This window comes from Anabas testudineus, chromosome 6, assembly GCF_900324465.2.
Source record: "Anabas testudineus chromosome 6, fAnaTes1.2, whole genome shotgun sequence".
Lineage (NCBI taxonomy): Eukaryota > Metazoa > Chordata > Actinopteri > Anabantiformes > Anabantidae > Anabas > Anabas testudineus.
Window position 1 is genome coordinate 1,941,333 of NC_046615.1, and position 24,203 is coordinate 1,965,535.

The 24,203-nt window shown below is 40.9% G+C and overlaps 2 protein-coding genes across 3 annotated transcripts; one reads left to right on the plus strand and one right to left on the minus strand.

Moving 5' to 3' along the window:
• Nucleotides 1-85: 85 nt before the first annotated feature.
• On the plus strand, nt 86-5,718 carry znf276 (zinc finger protein 276). The gene is made up of 12 exons (XM_026365521.1): nt 86-215; nt 923-1,208; nt 1,461-1,776; nt 1,872-1,918; nt 2,014-2,421; nt 3,013-3,094; nt 3,214-3,297; nt 3,410-3,529; nt 3,679-3,754; nt 4,209-4,326; nt 4,421-4,520; nt 4,591-5,718. Exons 2-12 carry the CDS (start codon nt 971-973, stop codon nt 4,865-4,867), a joined length of 1,866 nt encoding a protein of 621 aa, XP_026221306.1. The 5' UTR covers nt 86-215; nt 923-970; the 3' UTR covers nt 4,868-5,718.
• Nucleotides 5,084-22,698, minus strand: LOC113165788 (Fanconi anemia group A protein). Of its 2 annotated transcripts, none has more exons than XM_026365519.1 (42): nt 22,272-22,698; nt 21,979-22,091; nt 21,390-21,486; nt 21,065-21,216; nt 19,150-19,245; nt 18,898-18,971; nt 18,529-18,638; nt 18,117-18,227; nt 17,906-17,969; nt 16,782-16,894; nt 16,567-16,643; nt 16,169-16,310; nt 15,647-15,780; nt 15,110-15,220; nt 14,784-14,909; nt 14,513-14,575; nt 13,984-14,072; nt 13,798-13,858; nt 13,051-13,100; nt 12,782-12,852; nt 12,132-12,230; nt 11,488-11,621; nt 11,328-11,398; nt 11,145-11,244; nt 10,840-11,027; nt 10,598-10,694; nt 10,158-10,361; nt 9,965-10,038; nt 9,738-9,866; nt 9,129-9,198; nt 8,871-9,046; nt 8,572-8,677; nt 8,393-8,452; nt 8,192-8,296; nt 7,869-7,984; nt 7,601-7,760; nt 7,357-7,419; nt 6,872-6,974; nt 6,654-6,729; nt 6,245-6,395; nt 6,065-6,163; nt 5,084-5,963 (listed from the first exon to the last, which is right to left on the minus strand). In XM_026365519.1, exons 1-42 carry the CDS (start codon nt 22,330-22,332, stop codon nt 5,865-5,867), a joined length of 4,395 nt encoding a protein of 1,464 aa, XP_026221304.1. In that variant the 5' UTR covers nt 22,333-22,698; the 3' UTR covers nt 5,084-5,864. The 2 variants fall into 2 exon arrangements, with proteins under 2 accessions (XP_026221304.1, XP_026221305.1); XM_026365520.1 differs by having other exon boundaries at nt 14,784-14,879; nt 22,272-22,697.
• Nucleotides 22,699-24,203: the final 1,505 nt, after the last annotated feature.

Genomic DNA, 24,203 nt, shown 5'->3' on the forward strand with positions numbered 1-24,203 from the left:
ACCCTCGACTCTCTGCTGGCTGCAGTACTGCCTACAGACTGTGAGCGGCGCTGTTTCATATGCTCGCTGGTGTTTTCCTCGAATAGTTCTTCCGGGTTCTAATGTTTACAACTGGTAGCATCGTTGAAGCCACATAACAGTTTTACTGCTTCATAAATCCGTCTTTCTTTGTTAGAAACATGCACTTCATGTGGTAGGACTTCCATACGCTCACGGTAGGCTGGGACACAGCACTGCATCAGTCACAACATTAATGTAAACCATGTTTTCACACGTAGCAGCTCAGGCTGCTGGTGCTAAACAAGCTAGTTGACATTAATGGGCAGGATTCTGTTGTGGTGCAACAGCGAAAATATTTTAAAACGTTTAGTATGTGGACTTATATTTACCCGAATTATTAAATAACACCATTTTGTGTTTCTCTTTGTAATGTTAGCCTCTTGAAAATGTGCTGAATGTGACACATGATGTGTTTTTACATGGGAAACTATGGTCTGCTGTAAATAGTGATTCAGCAAAGAAAGGAAGTTATGTTTTATATGAATAAATATAACTGATAATTGCAATTTAATAATCTGACTCTGAAAATAATTTACTCCAGTTTTCAGGCACTTGTGCTTTACTTGAGTAATTACATTTGATGTCACTCACATACTGCATACTAATATATACTTTATACTACAGAATAAAAAATTGTATATTTTATTTTACTACATGTGTTTCAGAGCTTTAGCTAATTAGTAGTACTTTAAGATTTTTTTATACAAATACTAGTCAACTATAAAAGATCATGATATTATTGTGAATGAAGCAATTATAGCTAATTATTTAAATATAAAATGGTATCGCCAGCAAATTGAAAGAGAAGACAATTCAGATAAACTGTTTAAACTGACTTGGCTCATGTTGCAAATGTTTTTAGGAGTCTAACAAAGAATAGGCTGCTGAAAGTCCAAGTATCGAATAAACCATGAAGAAGAAAAGCAGACGTGTGAGATCATCCGAGAGTTCACGACAGAGCAGCAGAAGACAGACGACAGCGAGTGCTGGTGAGGAGGTGAAGACACCTGGAAACAGAGAGAGGCCTCAGAAGACCGTTCATGAAACAGACAGTTTCTGCCATAATCAGACAGCAACAGACATGACCGCTAACTTAGACTACAGAGTGACAGCTGCTGATGATCCCCAGAAACAGTCCAAATCTTCAGGTAAGTAGCTCAGCACCAACTTATTCACTGTCACTTTATAGTTTCTTTGTTTATCGGACTCTCTTAACTGCAAAGGCCTTAAGTTGTACTTGGTATGCACATTTAGAATTAGATTTTTGAAAGGAGTTTGGTACAATATTCTTATATTTAAATATAGATCAGTACAAAGGTCCAGTTAGGGGACTTTCATTGTTTCTTTGAACTTTACCTGTTAAAGCTAATAACTGCTAGTTTTATTATATTGTACCACAGGCAGACTTTCTACTGCAACCTGTCGACTCTGCCACGGGAAGTTCTCTCCACGCAGCCTGCGGCACGCTTTCAATAAGTGGTCTCAGGATTCCATTCACATTGTAGATGAGGAGTCAGACGCCGCTGCCCAGTCTCCACTTTTATTCCACACAGATTTCCAGCGTCTAGTCGGGGTCCAGTTGATCCGTGAACCCCGGTTATCGGATTTTATCTGCAAGAAATGTCACACCAAGTTCTACAAATGCCAGAGCATCCTGATCAGATTTCTGCAAAGAGTCAACCTCCCTCCAGTTGTGAAAGAGAATCTCAAAAATAGGTGAGTCCAAGAAAAAGAGCTCCCTGAGTGGGACTTGATGTTTTTCAAATGTCCTGGAAATCTAGAAAAATAAGCAACATTTTTTTCTTTTCCAGGAAGAAAGCAAAGAGTGCAGAGTCATCAGTAAATCAGGGTTCAACAAGTAAATAAAAGCTTCTCGTCTTTGCTTGTGCTTACAGAATGTACATAAAATACAAGTCTAGTTAGCTGATGATACGTTCTGCTGTTTCCTTTCAGCACCACCATACTTTACCTCAGACCCTAAGTGCCTCCACAGTTTGGTGTCCTGGGCTCACCACCATGGAGAGGCATGCCGCTTCTGCCCAGACCTGAAGGAGGTTCTGGAGGGCCAGTGCTGGGGATCCGTTAAAGCCGTGTGGGGTTGTGTTGATGGACACAGATACACCATGGACACTCAGTGCACCACTGCTGCCAACTCAGGTTACGCAGTGAACTTTAGCAGTGAAGTACCGGGGAGTGGCAATGGTGATGGAGCGATGTCAGATGAAGATGAGCAGGAGGACGATGTTGAACAGCAGCCTAGTGGGATTAGAAGGACACCGGCTTTGGTTCAACACAGTCCACCTGCAGTCACAGCACAGAATCAGAGCTCAGCACTGGCTGACTGGACTGGCAACAGTGAAGGTGAGGTTGTTCTCAACTCTTGTGATCCTTATGGGATTAATTCAAAAGGTGGGTTTGGGCTAATTCAACTCTGACCAACAGCCCTGAAACTGCAGATACTGTTAGAACAAGATCAGTGAGAACACAGTCTTCATATTGAAGAAGAAGCTGCTGTTGTTAAGGAACAATCATGATTCTTAAACCGTTTGCGTATTTTACACATTCAGGCTTGTATCTCCATATCTGTTTTCTTTGATGCTGTTTGATTCTAGACAGTGTGAGCATCCACTACACAGTTGCTGTCCAGTCTCTGGCTGAATCACTGGTAGTGACAGTGCAATATGAAATATGAACAACTAGCCAGAAAATGTTAAGTAACTGTCCAAACTAATGAAAAATGTAGTTTAGTTTGTCAGTAAACACAGGCGTTTATGACTTTAAAGTCATTTTACAGACTTGTGTGTTTCTGTAAGTTTAGTTTTTTGTTCGCTGGCGGTGAAAGTACCCTGGTTACCACCTTCATGTAAATAACCAGTAAAGCAGAGAAATGTCATGAAACTTTCTTGTGATCCATCTGTTTGAATCTTTGACTAACACAGTTGTGGTTTTTAGATTTTCCAGGTCATGAGGAGGCGATGTCTCCTGCTCCAGTGCAGCTTGAAGACAGGACAGCTGACAGTGATCTGTCTGACAGGTGAGTCACACAGTAGATATGTCTCATCTGATTGTGATTAGATTAAGATTGATAAAAGGATTTAATACCCCCAGGTACTATAACTGTGTGTGTGTGTGTGTGTGTGCGTGCGCGCCCAGGATCATGTCTGAGAATGAGTTTGAGGACAATAGAAAAGAAGAGTTTTCAGACGATGAGCTGTTTGAGCCGTACCCAGACAAGAGGTGGGTACAAATATACTTCTTTAAAGGTGATTGGTTCTTCCAAAGTCACACACGGACTGAAAATTGCTGCTGACAGAAACTCAGCTACTCTGTTGTTCTCTCCTCCTCTCAGAGTCAGCAGGATGGCCGTGCCCCACAAGAGAAGACAAAGCCCAAAGGCCCCAGAGGAACCTAAAATCAAAAAGAAACCTGGACCTAAACCTGGCTGGAAGAACAAGTTCAAACCGAAAGGGTACAGAGTTTCCTTAATGTGGACAACGTCCACATTACATGTCATATTGAATCTCTGAGACAAGCCCCACATTATAACTTATTTTAAAAGTTACGTTTAGTCAGAGCTTTAAACTTACAGTACACGTGCATTACCATTTTTATTTTCAGAGAGGAGCTGCCCAACATCTACAAGTGTCCATATCAGGGATGTACAGCTGTCTACAGAGCTCCTGACGGGTTGAAGGTCAGAATCCATTCACCATGAAATGTTTACTAACTGGAGAGTTGTGATGCTACTAGGGATGTGCATGAATAATCCATTATTAAATCAGTCTAAAGGAGTCATCATAAACAAATATTGAAAAAAAAAAAATGTAAACATCATTTAGTTTGTAACATTTTTCCGACCTTGAGACATTTATTTTTTACATTATACAGAAGCTAAGTCAATATTTATGATACAGTTTTTTTCCATGTGCCACACACAGCTGCTGTGGAGAGCAGGAACCGGCAGTGCTGTGATACTGATGATATCACTAATCAGATAATCAATCAATTTCCAGTGGAAGAATTTAATCTTCAATTAGAAAAAGTGTATAGAAAAATATTCTTATCTTTCTTGGGCAGAGTTGCAGTCTTGAAATTTGTACATTTGTACATTTGTACAGAAGATCCCCTCTGCTGCTTTTATTTTGCAGAAACACATCAAAGAGCATCACGAGGAGGTGAGGGAGCGACCCTGCCCTCATCCCGGCTGCAACAAGGTTTTCATGATCGACCGCTACCTGCAGCGACATGTCAAACTCATCCACACAGGTGAGGTTAACAGCACATCTGGTTTTGCCTCCATCACTGAGGAGAACACTGTCATTGTTAGTTCCTCTAGTTTATTTTCTCTCTGTGTTTCCAGAGGAGAGAAACTACATTTGTGACCAGTGTGGTCAGACCTTCAAACAGAGGAAGCACCTTTCAGTTCACCAGATGAGGCATTCAGGAGCCAAGCCACTGCAGTGAGTACTGACGCTGTAATGTCATCAAGGTTGTTCTGTCCCACTTATTCACACCATTTCTTTCCTTCAGGTGTGAGGTCTGTGGCTTCCAGTGTCGACAGAGAGCGTCACTAAAGTACCACATGACCAAACACAAGGCCGAGGCCGACCTGGAGTTCGCGTGCGTGATGTGTGGGAAGCGTTTTGAGAAGGCCCACAACCTGAACGTCCACATGTCCATGGTACACCCGCTGACTCAGGCTGAGGCTCAGAGAGGGAGCAGCCAGCAGCAGCAGCAGCCACCATACTCTGACCTGCACACCATCACACTGACCGGAGAGGTGGTTCAGCAAGACCAGGACAGATGACAGCAGGGAGTCCAGGCCCAGGTCTGCTGCATAGGTACATAAAGTGTGGGACAGGGACCAGTTCTGTGGTATCTGCACACTCACTTCATGGACTGGGACGGGACCTGCTGTCCACCAACATAGCAACTTTGGCATTTGAGAACTGTTTGAGTTTCATTTTAGTAAAATCACAACCACAAATTCACTTTCATTCCTAAATCAGTCTGTCTTTTTGGAGGAGTTACCCTTTGAAATTCTGAAACTCAATCTGCTGCCCAACATGACTTGATGTGTGGTCAGGGGTTGTCAGCCCGACAGCACGTTTCATCTGTGTTACTCTGGTTGAAAGTTAATAATAATAATAATAATAATTAAGTTAATTTGAAGTGTCAGCATGTTTACCATGTTTATATGTAGTATATAATACAAACATTAAATAAGGGAGTAATTACAGTGTAAATACATTGAATGGTTGTTGCTGGAGGGAAAAAACAACCAGAACCAGAACGAGTGTTTAAAAAATTGGTTTAATTGAAAGAAAACTGTTACAACTCTGATGTAAACATGAGTTTACTCTTAACGCTTATCGACTATATAAGTGCACAGTAGCAGTCAGTACAGTATAAAGGACCATGCAGCCTACACACATACAGTTTTAAGTGATAACCATGCAGTGCTCTTTCTTTCCTGAGTACATGTAAAACACTTGTGCATCCTTCTCACTGCAGAACAATCCCAAGAACATGTAGTTGAGTTTCATTAGGTCACAGTTTTTATTACTGCATACTGTAAAGGGCTTCATGTGTACATGTGTAAAATAACATCCTGTGAGCTTCATGTACAAAATGTAAATAAAATGCTGGTTTTTGTTAGTTTGTTGTTGTTTTTTTTCACAAAGTTTCAGCTGCTTTTTGGAACATGTTTGTGTTTGATATGATTTCTACAGCTACTGTTAAAGGGGAGGTGGACTTTGCAGTAAAGCAAGTGTCAAAGTGCCTGAACAGCAGTTTTCTGCTGTTCAGAGGAAATCCATCTCTGGACTCAGGCTGTGAGGACTGAGGTGGAAGGAGAGAGCTGCTGTCACCTCTGAGTCCAGGTCTGCACACTGGGACTCCAGCTGGACCAGGAAACAGAGACCAGACAGGGAGAAATGATGAGTTGAGGGCATGTTGTCAATTTAACCTGATGGTACTGCAGATGTTTGTGTGAGTCGGTCACCTGTCTGAGCTGACTGGATAACAGCGCAGTAGGAGATGTCTGTGAGATCACTCTCAGAACAAACTGCTTGGCGTGGCTGAGAATCTGCGACGGCTCCACCTGACAATAAAATGTATGTATCTGGTTTCAGAGCGATGTTACAGGTTTGAGTGTAGTTCTGATCATGTAGGGGCTCAGTACCTGCTGTTCAGGGGGCTCCGTGGTTGGCGTAAGTGTGTGTCCATCCAAAAAGAGCTGCAGAAGCCTGATGTAGCAGAGGACGGCAGTATAAAGGAACCCTGGGCAACGTACGGCTCTGTGCAGCAGATCATCACTCTGCTGGAGCAGCAGACTAAACACACACACACACACCAGTGGTTAAAACTGTGTTCGCTATTAGACGCGTTTTCAAAAAAATGTTTGCATAAAAATTTTTTTCTGTAAGTCAGAATGTAATATCTGTTGGTTGACTGATGATGTTTTGAGAGTAACTAAAGTATCTACAAGCAGTCTGAAGCTGGAAATTGTAGTTTTTATATTTGTCCTAAATGGTCTTCAGAACAGATGTACCTGATCTTAAACATTAAAACTGCTGCTGGTTAAAACTCACCTGTAGAAAGCCCAAGGTCTTAGTCGAGTAAACTCATCTGATGTCACCATGGTAATCAGCTGGTAAGCACCTTGTTCTGGATGTTGGGGAAATAAGATACAACACAACACAACATCTCACAAATATATAGCCAAGACAAACTCACTTAACACCAGTGTAACATTCAACTGACAGACGGGAGAAGTGCTGAGCGTGTGGAGTGAAGATATTGACTGTACCGTCTGATCTGAAGATGAGCAGCCAGTCAGCACAGTCCACTAGTACAGACAGGAGGTCTGGTGCACAGGTGCACAAACCTGTAGATTTTTGACTGGTTTTCTCCTGCAGAAACAAACAGAGAGTAAACACAATCAGTAAACAGTTACGCCACGTAATTGATTAGGCTGTTTTCTCCTTCACTCTTTCATCAGCTCTTAGCTCGAAACAAAATAAACTGCACTATGCTTCTATTTTCCTAGACTTTAGCACATTATCTACAATTCCTGGCCACTGTCATCTGAGCTTTGGTAGAAAGTTAAAGGTTGGAAAAACGATATGAAGGAGGGAGTATGATGGTTTAATGAATGTCAGACCTTTACATGTTCATAAAGGAAAAGTTCAATAGCCAGTCTCCCGGCTACAGATTTATATTAATGCATTAGGAAGTGGTGTATATGCCATGAACTTGTTCTTTGTGTATTTTTAAGTGTACTATATACTATACCTGAGGATAGAGGAGTGCTGACAGATAGTCGTTTACGCAGAGGGAAAGCAGAAAAACTAGCACCTGGAAGAAAGAGTGAGACAGCAGCAGTTAAATATAGTGTAAAGCTGGAAAACATATCAAGCACGTTGGCAGATGAGTTTAACTGATTCTGTTGTTACCAACAGTATATTCTAACTTTGAGTATGTAAACAAAGGCTTCAACTTGGTGGTAACATGATGTGGGGAAGTTCTTAACTCTCACCTGTCTGTGCTGCACGCCTCTATCTGGTCTCAGCATATTCAGAGCAGCACTGAAGCGCTGGTTGTCCCCTCTCTGACCTCTCCAGGCACGATGCAGGCTGGCAGCCAGCAGCAGAGCTGGAGCTGGAGGCACAGCAGATGGCGACAGTCCCTTCTCTAAACTGAAAACACAAATAAAATTTTTTTTAAAAAACAATCACCTTAAACCTGAACCAAGAAACACAGAAACAACAGATCAGAGATAGTTGTTTCTGAGAATCAGGTTTTACCTAGACACCCAGTGCTGACAGTCTGTGAGCAGCTGCAGCTGCTCTGGTAGAGGGTCTCCATCACAGAGACGACTCCACAGTGACAGCACTACTGGAGATAGACGCTCCCACCAGTGCTACACACAAAAAAATCATAAGGAAAATCATGTTTAAACCCAGAGTATTATTATCGAATTATAATAATAATTATTATTATTAATAATTTGCATTATTATCGAACATATAATCATTAGTTTGCAAAAAGCACAGTGGATACATATAGGACTTATAGTGAGGCTGGAACAGTTGCTAAGTTCAATTGCTGTAAGCAGAACAGACGATACCACTGTGGAGAGCAGGAGGAGAGGACAGTGGAGACTGATCTGAGACCAGGCCTTGTTCAGTTCCTCCCTGGGGTATCTGCAGCGTACACTAGCATATAACACACCCTGGAGAGGAAACACAGCCAGCAGATATACTCTCAGTGAAAAACAGTAACAGTAAGTAACAGCATGCTGTATTTTATTGCCTAAAGTCAGTCTTACTCTCAGGAAGTGTGATGTTACATGACAGCACAGTGAGCCGGCAGGAGAACACACCTTCCTCTGAGGCACAGAAAGACAAAGACACGTGAGCACTCGAAACTCGAAACATATGTCACATACAAGCACTGCACTTGTCCAAACTACCCCGATGTGATAAGAGGAATAATTCAGCCACTCACCTGATGCAGGTTGATATGTTCCATTAGCTCGTTACAGTCCAGAGTCGTCCTCCCTCCTTCAGCATTCACCTTAACAAACAACACTGGTGGAAGAGCCAGCAGTACTCTATGACACACACACACACACACACACACACACACACACACACGCACGCGCACACACACACACACACACACACACACACACACACACACACACACACACACACACACACACACACACACACACACACACACAGGAAGGTTTCAGTGGCTATACACTAACAACAGGATGGTCCATGTCATGCATGTATGTGTACCTGTTCCATGTGTTGAGTGTGTGCTGCAGGCTGAGCTCAGAACTGACACTCTGTGAAGCAGAGCTCACTGCAGAGGAACATCTCTGAGACACCAACTCAAACAGGAGGCCACACATATCAGCTCTGTCTCTCCGGCTGCCAGAGAACTCCGTCACCTCCATCTCATAGACAAGCTCCTACACACAAACACACAACGTCATAGTTTTAGGGGTTTTTTTGTTTGTTTTCGGCTCACTGTGAATTTTCACAGAGTGTCACCTGTAATCTGGACAGCAGGTCTGGCAGACAGGTGCCTTTGTCTGATGCTAATCTCTCCTTGCTCTGCTCACTGTTGACACAGAAGAGTTACATTTTCATTACAGGCAGAGATTGTGTACTTTGTTTCTTAATATCGATGCCTCTATAATATATAAACATATGACAAATGCAGTTCTGGAAGTTACAAGCAGATAATTGATCAGTTTTTTCAACACAACAAACATTTTTTGTGCCACTTTGTGCTCCTGCTCTTGTTAAACTCACTGCTCCAGAAAGATGACTGGACATGTAAGTACAAAGATTACTCACAAGCTTGTTAATTAGTTGATAAGTGAAGTTTTCTGTTTTTCTATAAACAGAATATTAAAACACAGACATTTTACGTTTGGCCTTTCTCAGCGAGTCTGTGTTGTAGTAAGGTTGCTTTAATGTTTTTTTGACAGTTGCTTTGGTTCATTTGACTGTTTTGCTATAAATTATGGTATTACATGCTGGTTAGCTTAAAACAAAAGAAAGCAATTAAAACATCAGGTACACAATCTATTACATTACAATGTCTTTATTAAGTCTGTGTACGTGCACTGAGAGCACTTGTTACACTTAACCCACCATGACTGCTGGTCCATGACAGCACTGAAAAGATGAGAACAGAGACTCTTCATGTCTCCTCCACATCCTCCCTGCTCCTCTGGACGAGACAGATAAATGTCTAAACAGGCCCACTGCTGGTATTCCTGACTACACAGACACACACAAAGTTATTATGGTATGTTGAGTTCATGTCACCTGTATGTCTGTGTGTGTGTGTGTGTGTGTGTGTGTGTTGTCTGCTGTACCGTTCTGCGTCAGACAGGACGTCTTCACTTCTCTGTACTCTGACCTCATTAAGCAGCCATTCAGAGAAGAATAACTGAACAAACATAACAAATGTTGATCAGCAGCTGGTGTCAGATCAATACACAAATGAAAGTAACAAAGCTAGTGACCGTTATTTGAACCTTTTGTCCAATCAGTTCATCAATATTCTACCTGATACTGTGGTATGTGCTGTAGCTGGCAGAAACCACTGTGCCGCCACAGATACCAAGCCGTCTTCCTCCAGGTGCTGTTGGTGTCTGTGGCGCTGCTCCACAGACTGTGCATGTTCTCCTCCTGGTATTCACCCACAGAACCATCAGTGGTGAGGGGAATTCTTCTGGCTTCAGGCAACAGTCTTGGGATCAGGTACAGAAGCTAAACACACAGATTTAAACATAAGTCATCATTAAGTAGTTCATCAAGGCCAAAGAGGCTCTGGTTCTAGCTACTCAAATATGACAAACAGCTGCTTGATTCAGTTGATTTTATTTTTTCATTATATCATCATCTAAACTGAAAATCTTTGGCTTTTGGCTCAGAAACTCTGGAAAGCTGAGAGAGAAAAACAAAAATATGTATATAATCATTTAATAAGTAACAGAAAGGGAAACCTTCTTATAGAGGCTGCTGGGAATGTATTCCTTCTGCTGTTGCTGAGGCAGCGAGTCCCCTCTGCAGAGGCTGTAACACACAGCTGCCACACACAACCTGATGTCAAAAAAAAAAGACTGTGAGCCACACTTAGCAGAAAATGAAAATAGAAATGTCTGTCAATAGCTTCCTGTAACAGTATGGTAACATGATGCTCACATGAGCATGTATAGATCTTCCAACCATACAAGTGGTACCTCACCTGACACAGAACAGCATGTTACTGCGAGTGCTGCAGAGCAGCGCTGAGCTGAGAGCTTCTACAGCAGGTACTGGTTTGGACAGAATGGGGGGGACAAGCTCAACCAGAAGACTGTGGGACATGGAGGTGTGGAGATGGACCACAAACACCGCCAGGCCGAGTAAATGTGCTGCACTCAGTGACGAACCCTTTGGATAGGGAGAGTTTTATGAAACGAGGAGTGAATGTAGTGTTTAGAGAAACTAACAGACAGAAAGTAACGTAGAACCAAAGAGAGGAATTTATACGACTATGGATTTATGTACCTGGTTATGAAACAGTTCCCAGAGTCTGTGTATTAGGCTGGAGAGCAGCTGTGTGTTACCAAGCAGCATGCTGACAAACCTGGAGGCCCAGAGGCTTTGTCTAGAGAGAAAGAAAACATCTGGAGCTTCTAGACAGGCCACTAAACACTGCGGCAATAATCACAATCATCTCAGCCCACTCACTTATTAGGAGGGTTTGCTCGGGAAGTGTCTAACACACACTGGCAGAAGCTTCTCAGGATCATGTTGACGACCTGAAGATATGCAGGAGAGAGATTGAGAAGCGATACAGCAAAACTAGAGATATGACAACGTGAAGACAGTGAATGTCGTCAGTGCACACTTTGACATAGAGCTCAGGAGATAGGGAGGCGTCTATGTGAAGTTTGATGACTCTTTGTTTAGTCGGCTCATCTGGACATCCAGGGAAGATGACACTCAGTGTGTGGGAGATCCTGGACAGCTGCGCTGACATCTCTGTGGAAACATGGACAACATGAAACCGTGATGGATTCAAACACACACACACACACACACACACACACACACACACACACACACACACACACACACACACACACACACACACACAGACTACTATCAGCGGAAGATCCGTCATCTCATATAACCTTCTATAACCATCTAACAGGTTTATAATAAAATCATATCTCTGCAGTCAAACTGCAGTCTGCAGTGTGTGTGGGCATGGCTTTGTATTCTCATGTAGACAAATTGTGTTGATATATCATTCTTGTGAGGACATTTTTGGTTTAAGATAAGATACTAGGTTTTAACATTAGTGTGAAGCAGTTAGCTGTGATGGTTAAGGTTAGGGTAAGGGGCTAGGGAACATATTAGGTCTTTAAGTGTCCACACAAGTATAGTAAGACAAGTGTGTGTGTGTGTGTGTCTGAGAGAGAGAGAGAGAGAGAGAGAGAGAGAGAGAGAGAGAGTTGGACTGTGAATCCTTTTTCAGTATCAGCTCACCTCCGTCATTTCCATCAACAACCAGCTCTGTGAGCTCCTGCAGTTGAACACTCAGGACCTTCAGAGGATCGTCGTTAGTGTCCAAGCACACCGTGCTCTCTGGAAACACATCAACACACACAACACTGTGTGAAAGTAGCCACAATTATGTATAACTGTGAAAGAAATGATGCAGGGGTGGTGTGCACTATTACAATCTGCTGGGTTTTTTTTTTTTGAGGATTTGGGATTTGTGGAATACCACAACATTCAATTATACTTCTTACTCTCCACCTCATGAATCCCATTTTAAGAAGCATTTGTCACAATAAATCAATTTGACTACAACACTATATATACATACAGGCACTTAATATTCAAGCTCCTCTGAGGAGATCTGCTACAGTCAGGGTTAGAAAGCAGCTGTGGTCCATGATCTCAGTGTAAAAAGTCCACAAAGATCACAAACCATCTTAGGAGTCAAGAGAACTGGTTTTACTTAATGAAAAGGGTTGTAATCTTTAGAATTAATAATTTATTTTATCTCTAAATTACACTGTTATTGGGCAACAGAACAAAGATGTCTACATCTTAAAAATGATATTGATTTTCAGTTACTCAGTGTTACTCTGTGGATTACACAGATAATGAGAGTTAAAAGAGATACCCACTGTCCTGCTGCCTCTGTCTCTGGCAAGACTCCAGATACGATGAATACTGGGCAGCAGGGATCTTATCTGCTCTGAATAAAGAAAGACAACTGTATTAATAACAAAAATACATTTCTGACACAATCATCAATTTCTCATTGATAAGAAACAATTTTCACCGCTTGATATTATATCAACTCACATCCAAATAGAAACTTGGTTAATTAAGATGTGTTAACACAAGAAGAGTAACAGCATTAACTTCTTTCATAGTTCTGATAATTACTCACTTTTTCAAAGCTTCTATGAAACTCATCCGAGCATCAGCTTTCACAGGAAGCTGGAATTGGAAGAGAAATGAACTTGAGATTATGCATTTTATACAGGCTGTCTCTGTGTGTGTGTGGAAGCTATAGGCAGGTGGTAAGGCCCCCAAAAGTGGACAGGGCAATATTACTGATATTGTTTTTTTATATCTACTGTTAAAGGTCTGTCACTTACATCCAATGCAACCACCACTAAAACAAGCAGACTGTACCAGGCAGTTTTAATGTTGTGGCTGATCAGTGTATATAAACAGCTGGCTGTGGTTCATTTGACATTCGTACACATCTGTGTAAGAATCACACATGAATGACAAGAGTACTTTTTTAATAATAAGAGTAATAGGAGTACTGTATTATGCAGACCTAATATAATACACACCACTAAAAATCATGTTTGGCACATAAATAATACCGTAGGATATTATATGTGAGGCAGTGTGTCACATAGTGATGACGTCACTTAAGTCCAAATATTTGCCCCTGGAATAACTGTGTTTGAAATTCACGCTGACGATTCTGTGAGTGACATAGAGAGAAGTTCTAACATTACAGCAAACAAGCATGTTGTGTTGTCTTCATGCTGCGATATTTAGTTGTAAAACATAATGTGTGTATGAGTATAATGTGAAAAAGGTGCCGATGGAACAAAGTGAAGAGTTATTGACATCATCAGTTTGATTTGGATGTGTGATTAAAGGTGAAGCTTCTCACCACTCTTGGTGTCAGCAGGGCAGGAAGGAATCGTGTCAGGAAATACGGCCTGCGGAAGATACTGCAACAAAAAGTACAAGTCCATGCCTCTGTGCTGTTTAATTTTCATATCTACTGTACATGAAACATTTAGAGGATGGTAAAACTGTAACACATGGTTAGGTCTCTGACGTAGTAACTGTGTACCTGGCCTCCATGACAGTGGCAGAGATTTTTCCTGTGCTCTCAAACAGAGACACTGCTTTCTCCACGTCCTGGACAGCCTGACACTGAGGCTGCAAACACAAAAACACTCTACTGTTATTAACAGTACCATTCACTGCAAGACAAAAACGTTAGTACTTTTAATAAACAGGAACTGTATAGATTCTATTCAGTCCCACCACACACTGCTGGTAAACTAATAAAAGGCTGTGAGAAGGACTGGAGTCAGACTGTGTAGTTAAGGTATTGACTTCATATTGGTAAGTATAGGTACTGTAACCAAAACTCAACAATATGGTATGCATATAAGTTGATTACATGTTATGGCATCAGACATCATTTAACCATTTAACTGTTTTTTTTTTAATTTAGGCACAACAGATACAATTTCTGTATAACTCCTATTATCAGTCTATTAAAGAGCCCTGACCTGAAATCAATTCACATCTTATTGACCACATCTGAACAACTGGTGTCATTACACAAACAACCTGCTGGGTATCACTGTTACCTGCACCGCTGCTCCATCTGCGCCAGATGTATCTTCATATAACCCCATGTCTTCCACTGACTCCTGCATGCGCGCGCACACACAGACACACACACACACACACACACACACACACACACAAAGATGACAGTATTTAAAATCTTTTAACCACCTTTTTTTTTTTTTTTTTATTGTTAATACCATAGTTTTTGTTGTTATTGTTATTAACATTTAATTTTAAATATTTATACATAAATTCCTAATGTAGGAATGTTTTTGTTGCAGCTTTTACCTTGAGGTCACACAACCTGGTCTTGGCCAGAGAGACATACTCCATCAGGAGGCTGCGATGTTTCACAGGTATATATGGAGGGTGGAGGATGTGAACCTGCCAGGTCAAAATGATGAAGTGAGGTAACTGTAAATATATCAGTAGTTGATTGTTACTATAATTGACACTATACTATACTATTTTTCCCTTCACATATTATAGAAAGTATACATTCTCATTTTCCTGTTTATAGCCTTATGATTAAATGTCACATTTATATCAATGCTAGTTCAAGTTTCACATCCCACAACAGTTCAGCTCCTCCCCAGAAGCTCGTTCAATGTCACCTTGAGGTACTGTGGGGGTTCAAAAGGAACCAGGTCAGAGAGGAACTTCAGCAGGAACACCAGAGATTTCTTACTGGTTGCATGGCAACCACTGCCACTACTAAAACACATCTAAAATGTAGAAAAAGCAAGGTGATATCAGTGAATATAATACACTTCAAGCTAGAATGTGCTATTTTTAACAGTGAACAACACAAACATCATCATTACTATGAATCTTTAATGAGTTTTTGATGTGACCACTAGGAGTCAGTAAAACCACACGTTACAACAGCTGCATGAGAACTTCACTGTGTGATTGTTACAGTCCCTGTTTGTAGAGTGGCCTGATCTCTGATTTTACTCTTGAGTTACACTGAATATGTTTTATGTGCTGTGGTCTGACTCTTTATCTGTTCCTGTGTTGTTTCCAACTTAGTGAGATGTTTTGTGGATTTCAGTTCACATAAAGCCACAGCGCTGCACTGGCTGACGAGTTGTTTCATTATCATAAACACACACAGCAGCAAACAACCAGAGGAAAAACTGATATGACACCTTGAACCAGTCGCTGTAGGTGGGGAAAATGCCGGGTCCCTCCAGTGCACCCTGTCGAGCCAGCAAGAAGGCAGTTATCATGTTCTCCAAGTCATAGCCCTCAAATGCAGAACTCAGCAGTCTGGACAGCAGCTCTGATACAAGCACAGAGACAGAACACCCAGGTGAGGTGATCGATATTCATTTGTGTTTCCTAGTGTGTTCTTATTAATATTGTTAAATTATTTACTAGCGTAAGAAAAAATAACAAAAAATGTATTTACCTACTTCACACCTTTCAAAACACAGTTTCAATGTTATTCATAGTAAACACAAAGACTGACAGTAAGTAAACTCAAGCAAAAGGGAATGATGAAACAATTACAACAGAAATCATCACTTTAAATGTGTTAAACACTTTATCTATGAGAATAGTAGATGATTTATTTCAATACTTTTTTTCTTAATAAACTTTGTTCAGTCATTTATGTGATGGTAATTTGAAAGACATAAGCTGAGCCCAGCTGCTCTTTTATGTTTTACCTCTGAGGCTGGGCTCAGCACAGGGGTTGTAAACCAGCAGAGTGGACAGGAAGCACAGGACGTGTTTCCAGTTGACCTCGTGGGTTTCCAAAACGTGCTGCAGGTGACGCAGCAGCAGCTCCATGCTGAAGATCACAGCCAGCTTTTACAGAAACACAGAACAAAAAATATAATAACAGATGAGTCACTGTTAGACCCATAACCACAGACTGAGAAAAGTAAGCTGTTTGTTGCACCTGAGAACATCATATACAGTGAACTGATCATTCCTCAGGCTTAATGCAATACACCTACATGATGCATTTACTGTCTAACATGTTTAATTAATCTTACAAACCTAATGACTGTACACAGGAAGCTTTCCAAAGCCATTTACACTGCTCACATCCAACACTTACTTTATGAAAAAGAGAGGTCAACAACCGGCTAGCCTTTGCAAAGGTCCACTCATTCTGCAGAGTGATGGCATCTGATACTGAGGACACATGTACAGTTTGGTTTTCTCAGAAAAAATGTTTTGTTATTGTGAAAGCAGCATGTACTTTGCATCGGAGTACTCATTTAAAATCTAAATTTTTCCTTAAGTCTCAATATTAACAAAAAAGGTCTTTACCTGCAAGTCGAGGTTTATATGTGAGCGTCTGTGTGAGGGAGTGAGTGAAGAAACGCTGCAGGGTGTCTGCCGACGCTGAAACTCTGCATAATGAAGCATCAAATATCCGAATCCTGTAAAAAACATAAGTCAGTGTTTTCATTTCCATATAAGTAGTGGATTTTTAGTCTGCCTCCGTGTTTAGATGGAAAGCTTAATCCTGCAGACTGACTCTGGTAACTGTGAGTCAGTATGTCAATCATGCAGAGGTCAGTTACGGTTAACACTGCTTTAAGCAAACACAGCCTCATCACAGGTGCCAGGTGCACTGCTTCAGCAATTCCTTTGCTGAGAACAGTGCAAAATGGAGGAATCATCCACTCTAGCTGTCATCCTGCTGGATTTAAGTGTTCAGACAAAATGTGGTGAGGTGAGACAGGCAGACGAAGAGTCTGCACAAACATTCTTGAGGGAAGAGGGGGTCACCCTATCCCTAAGCCATATCTTCACAGTTGAGACAAATCAAAATTAATTCAAAGGAGAAATAGTCTTAGCTGAAGTTATGAGGATGCTTGTTATCTGCTTTTAGTAGCTTTGGAATGAGTCAGGCTAGCTGTTCCTCCTGTTTCCTGAAAGTGTGTTTAGCTAAGATAATTAGCTGACATTCATTAGTGGGGAGCTTCCAGTTGAGATGGGTGTATAATGGACAGGCAACCACTCAACCACAGACTGTAGCTTCAAACATTAATATCAATCTTCAAGATTTGTTGGTATATGATGTCTGCACAGGTGATTCTCGTTTTTTTTTTCATCATTATGTGTGGAAAAAGTACTTTGTATGTCAAAATGTGTCAGTTATGTCAGGATAGATTTAAAAGTTTTGTTCTATATTTGTTCTGTAAATTCTACAGCCCCTCCCAAATCTTTACATGATAGACCTGACTTTGGAGACTTTAACCTATGTGGTAGTAAGTCTAACAACTGTTGTCAGGAAAGCTAACAGATAGATTTTCCTAGTAATTTGATTTGAACTGATTTCCTTCAACATGTTAATTAATTGTAGATTAATTGTTGAAGTCTCAAACTTTACAATTAAATAATCTGATTACATGAGGGTTATCAAGACAAATAAAAAAACAGAGAACCATAGCTCAGGTCCTGCCGTAGCAGACTGCAGTGTTGGACGTTTGTCCACAGCGTCTAGAAGCCCTGAGGAATAAAGAAACAACAACAAGAAATCATTAAAAGGTCAAACAAAAAATGGAAATGTTTTTAGCAGTTAAAGAAGTAGAAAATAGGTTTAAATCACTTTACTAAATATTTCGGGGTAAGTGGGACAGGGAAGAGTTGACTCACAGAAGAGCATATCATCAAGTACCGAGCAGCAGAGCAGAGAGATCTTCATGTCTGGAGCCGCTGGCTCGTGGCTCTGCTCAAAGCCTGATCCCACCAAGACGCCAGCAACCACTGAAACACAACAGATTATTATTTTTATTTTAATGTTGTGTTTTCATTTCATTGCTTTCATTGCCATGTCCTTTTGTAGAATAACTAATGTTTAAGAAAAGTGAACTGTGATTATTCATTTTAGGAGAAAACTATACAGAATCAAGTTCAGACTTGCTTCTGGTACGACTTATTTTACAATGAAACAAGAGGAAAACTACATTTGTGATGGCCTAATAAGCTGATGAAAGTATAAAATGACTTGTGAATCAATGACTGAGCAAAAAAACTATGACTAGATGATTGGAAATCATTTTCTTACTCCACATCACTTTCTGCTGAACTGTCCTGGTCTCCTCTTCTTCCTCTGGAGGTTTCCAACTACACAGAGCCTTCAGCTGAGACACCAACCACAACCTCACAGCTTCATCACTTAATGAGAGAAGAAATAAGAGGGAAGAGCTGAAGCACAGGTTAACATCCAATAACAGAGACCCTCTGTGAAATAAACTCAGAAAACAAATTGAGGGTATATATAGTCATTGATTTCAAAGAAAGTACATTTAAACTGCATTTGCAGCACTGAATATTTGTACTTGCACCAAACCTGTGGTTTGATAGTACTTCACAAGTATCCATTCATTGGTTCTTAAGATTAAAATGTTTAAATAAAATCTAAAAAAATGCTTACCAGTCTAAAATGTAGTTGAGAGTGAGGATGCTGTAGGAGTGAAGATGGTACACCACCTCCAGATTTGGTTGCCTCTGTACAAACCACCACATTTTATTTAACACATCTCTCTCATTATTCTCATCTCCACTTGTTTTTGTTTTACTTTTTTATTGTCCTATCAAGTGATGATATCCAAGTAACAAACTTGAAACTTGACACTACCTTATGACACACACACACACACACACACACACACACACACACACACACCTGGTCTTTTCTGTACTCCTGCCACAGCAGTTTAGGACAGAGGGCTCCCTGTGATAACAGTTCTTTACTGGACTCCAGTAGGACACACAGCTGGGCCTGAGGAAGACAGGAACAGGACTTATGAACTTACAGAGTTTTTATAAATAACATGTTTTGTGTACTCTGAATCAGAATCCTGCAGGAAAGACAGTGAACACTTGTGTGGCTGCCACAACATAAAGCCACAGAAGTAACAATATGCCAACAGTTCAGCACCAGTGATATAATCCACATACTTTTTGTGTGCAGCAGAGCTTAAACAGTCAAGTTGTGTCACTGGGGAAGTTAACCAGAAAAATACACACTCACTGTGCATCTGACACAACCACAATGGCAAACTGAGTCAAAACATGAACGTCACACTGCACACACTGGAATAAACATGTAACTCATTTTAATGATTTTAATGTCCTGCATTCATTAGAATCGATTAGAAATGTATGACATTGATCAGATGCTGCTTCACTGGCAGCTGACTGCATGTTATATAATAATAAATATTATTTATCTAATTAGGATGTCAGAGAGCAAAGTCTCTGTTGCACCAGTGACAAGGAAACAGAAGAAGAACTAATTACACAATAGACATATTATAAAAGTAGCTAGTCATAAGTCTATCTGACAGTCTGAGTCCGTGGTGATGGATACAGTTGCAAGAAAAAGTATGTGAACCATTACGTGGAGTTTTGCATGAATTGGTCATAAAATGTGCTCCGATCTTCATCTAACTCACAACAATACAAAAACACAGTCTGCTGAAAATAATAGTACACAAACATTACATGTTTTCATGTTTTTATTGAACATAACATGTAAACATTCACAGTGCAGGACTCTGATAGGGGCTGACAGATGGTCTTATGTTTTCCTGTAAAATGTCTTGAAAAACTCTGGAATTCATTTTTACATCAATGACAACAATCCGTCCAGGCCCTGAGGCAGCAAAGCAGCCCCAAACCATGATGCTCCCTCCGATGAGGTTTTGATGTTGGTGTGCTTTGCCTTTTTTTCTCCACACATAGTGTTGTGTGTTTTTTCCAAACAACTCAATTTTGGTTTCATCTGTCCACAGAATATTTTGCCAGTAGTGCTGTGGAACATCCAGGTGCTCTTTTGCAAACTTCAAATGTGCTTATTTTTTTTGGACAGCAATCCACCCCGCACTGTGAATGTTTACATGTTATGTTTGTGTACTATTATTTTAAGCAGACTGCGTTTTTCTATTGTTGTGAATTAAATGAAGATGAGAGAGACACAGATCAGAGCACATTTTATGACCAATTCATGCAAAACTCTACGTAACCCCAAAGGTTTCACACACTTTTTCTTCCATTTGTAACAGTGACTCATCTGTTGTTGCTTTTCTGTGTTTCTGTAAAAGCTGGCTGTAGCATGTTTTGGAAACCCATGAGGTCAACTGGAAACATGTCCTGTGCTTCCTGTCCACTCTTACCTATTTGCTTAGTTAAATCAGGGTGGTGTTGTTGTTTTTGGGACGAACAGTGTTCACATACCATTGGAACAGTTTATTTTGTCACTTTCAGTTAAAACACAAATACTGTAATACTGCTCAGAATTAGTACTGTACTTAATTATTGGATTTTAGACACACAGGAGGTCAGCAAAAACTAATTAGTTTCCAAGAGCCAATATTGATAGTGGAGATGTGAGAGTTTTATTTTTTATTTTTTTGCTTTTGTTGGAGACAGATATTGAAAATAACATATTCATTAGGAGCAACCTCCTTCATAGTTCCAGTGACACCTGCGCTAACACCCAGCCAGCAACATCAATCTGGATGCTTGTAAAAAGCTTAAAGGTTCTGAAGAATGCTCACTTTGGATAATGGTCACAAAAAATATAATGTGATACTCACTCTCTGAGAGGAAGTCAGCAGCTCTCGCCTGTTGTCCCCTTCTTCTTCTTCTTCGGTTCCTGTGATCTCCATCAGCCTCTCAAGCACCATCTTCACTGACAGCACCACCACTGGGACACCCATTTGCATGGCCTGATGCCTCAGCTCACACACTGTGCACGGACAATACAGCACTAAGTGAAGTTAACAGTTTTTACTTCATGTCAGTTAGCTTTTTGTCATGCGGCTCTCCTGTTCTGAGCAGGAACTATTTCATAAGTCTCCTTTGCAGTAGATAAAACAAAGGAAATAACAGCTTTCCTAAGGATCTGTACCAAGCACTCACCCAGCAGTGACCCTGCAAAGGCAGATGTGATGCCTTCAGGTGCTGCATGTTTCTGCTCTCCATTCTGAGTGGAGAACATGTTGCGTGCATCTGAATTCTACAAAGAAAATGTGAAAAATACAACAAGGATACATTCATATCTTAATGAAATGGCAGCAACTACTGGATTTGAACACATAACTTCTATTAACTACTTAACATAACTATATCATGGTATATATGCAAGCAGCACAGGTCTGTTTTTCTCCATCCATCCATAATCGTAATCAGGTTTCCTGTTAAGGGCTGTTGGAGCTCTATCAATTGGCAAGAGGCAGGGTACCTCCTGGACATGTCTCCAGTCTATCACAGGACTATACAGAGACAGACAACCATTCATATTAACATTCACACCTATGCCTTTGCACACCTACACCACCGCACATTAACTGTATGTGTCTGAATTGTGGGAGAAAATCCACACGGGCATGAGGAGAACATGAAAAAAGAAAGGCATCCAAAGCAAATCCAGTGGCGCTTAAAGTTATGACACTGTCAGCTGTTCCACCCTCAGTGTAAAATGGCATTATAATCATACTTATTCACTCACCCCCACCTCCCTGAGCAGGCTCCTGAGGTCCTGCTGCTGCTCCAACAGCTGGATCGCAGCCTCCTGCAGCCGCGCAGCATCTTCCTGCTTCGGCCTCTTCACCACACGACTACCTGAGGAACCAGAACAGAAATATAGTGTCTGTTAGAGTCCGCACCAAACTACCCTTAAAAAAACCCCTAAACGAGGATACAGCACCAGGATGGACGTTGGTTTCTCTCCATTTTGAGTGAGAATATTTCATTTTAATAATGTGTTAACATAACGTTCCTGTGGTTCAGCTGTCAACTCACCGAGGAGGCTCGACACAGTCCTTTTCTGGGAAACCGAGCCACACGATGCACTCAGTGACATTTTACTTTGGCCAAATGCTGCGATAAACAGTCAAAAAAGTCTTTTCCACGTCGACATTACGAAATATACACATTAACACACTCTGTTTTACTCAGCTTTCTTCTTTCCGCCGCAGCACTGTTTTGGTTCACCATCACCTCCATGTCTCCCGTCGCGCTCTTCTTTGTCATTGGTCCACGCTCAAGCCAATCAGCACAGCGCATCCAGCCTGTGGGACAATCATAAAGGATCCCGGAGATTTAGTTTTAAAGTTCACGTCACCTACAATATCATAAAAATTCACTTAGAAAATGTGTGACTTTATATTCCTCTGTGTATCAAACTGGGCTACATGTTAAACTGTGACGTTTTCAAAGAGTTTTATTATTTCAACAATTCAATTTTATTAGTATAGTCTCAAATAACAACAGATGTCATCTCAAGGCACTTTACAGTGTAAGGTTTAGGATCTTAGAAAAATATAACTGTATAAAGAATTATATAGAAAATGCAACAATCCCACTTAAGCAGCACTCGGAGACAGTGGAAAGAGAAAATACCCTTTAAATAAAAAGAATCCCGAGCATAACTAGGCTCGTAGTGGGCGGCCATCTGCCTCAACCGGTTGGGGTGAGTGGAAAGAGGAGATAGAAAAGAACAGCAGGCAATAAAGACAACAATAAGCAGGAAAAACACTGGTCAGACTGGTGGGACCAGTAACTGCATACTGGAAATATACAGCTCCAAGGCCAAGGATACCTGCAGAAAAGTACAGAGAGAGGTAGACAGAGAGGAGGAAACACAACTGTGGGACAGAGAAGACACAAAGCTAATTACATGCAATGGTTCCATTGATCTTGATAGCTAAAGGCTCTGCCTCCCATTCTACACCTAAAAACTCTGGGAACTACAAGTAGACCTTTATTATTAAGTGCTTTATATGTTAGGAGAGAAGCTAATGTAGGAGAAATATGATCTCTCTTCCTAATTCCAGTCAGAACTCTGGCTGCAGCATTTTGGATTAACTGGAGGTTTTCAAAGGAGCTATGGAGATAACTATTAATAGAGAATTGCAGTAGTCCAGCAGTGTGGATATGCTGTATAATGAAGCACACAATATAGAGTAATAACAACACTGGTATGTAAGAACAGGTGTGGCAGACGTAAGGTTTTACGGAGCTGGTTTTGAAGAACGTCTTGTATGTCTCGTATTGTAAGAAGCTCATTGTTTTCTCAAAACGTAACCTAGGTTTAGTGAGGTTTTCACAAGATTAAGAACATTTAGAGTGAATATTTTAATAGGATCAGACAAGCAAATAAGCTTTAGACCTGTTTCAGGTGTTGCATGGTGCCACTCCAATCACACAGCGTGACTATGAGTGTACAGCAGCATCTTGCCCTTGGTGTGACATAGTGAAGATCATTCTACTCAGTACACAGCGTCCTCCTCTTTCCTCAGCCACCCATGGATTTTCTGGATTTCCCAGCTTTATTGCAGCAGGCAGCAGGAAAACCATCCCACAGGAGGCAGTGAAAGGAACTCATGAAAACTTAATGTCCTCATGCATTTTTAAGAGCCATCTCTCTTCCTATTGTGCCATTAATGTGTGGGATAGAAATATAAAGAGGAAAGCTGATGTACAGGACTAAGTGCTAACCTACTAGTGAGACTGTGACTCAGTTAGAGTGGCAGCTCTTGTCTGAATCATAAGTGAGCCAGTGGAACCAGAGAGCTGAGGCTAAGGACTGACTGGATCTGGACCTCAGCAGGATTTCCCGTGTGTGTGTGTTTGTGTGTGTCATAAAGTTTTCAGGAACACATGATGTCAATTTAAAGCTACAATATTCTACTTCTTGAGAATCAAGCTATAGGTAGCATGAGACTCAAAATC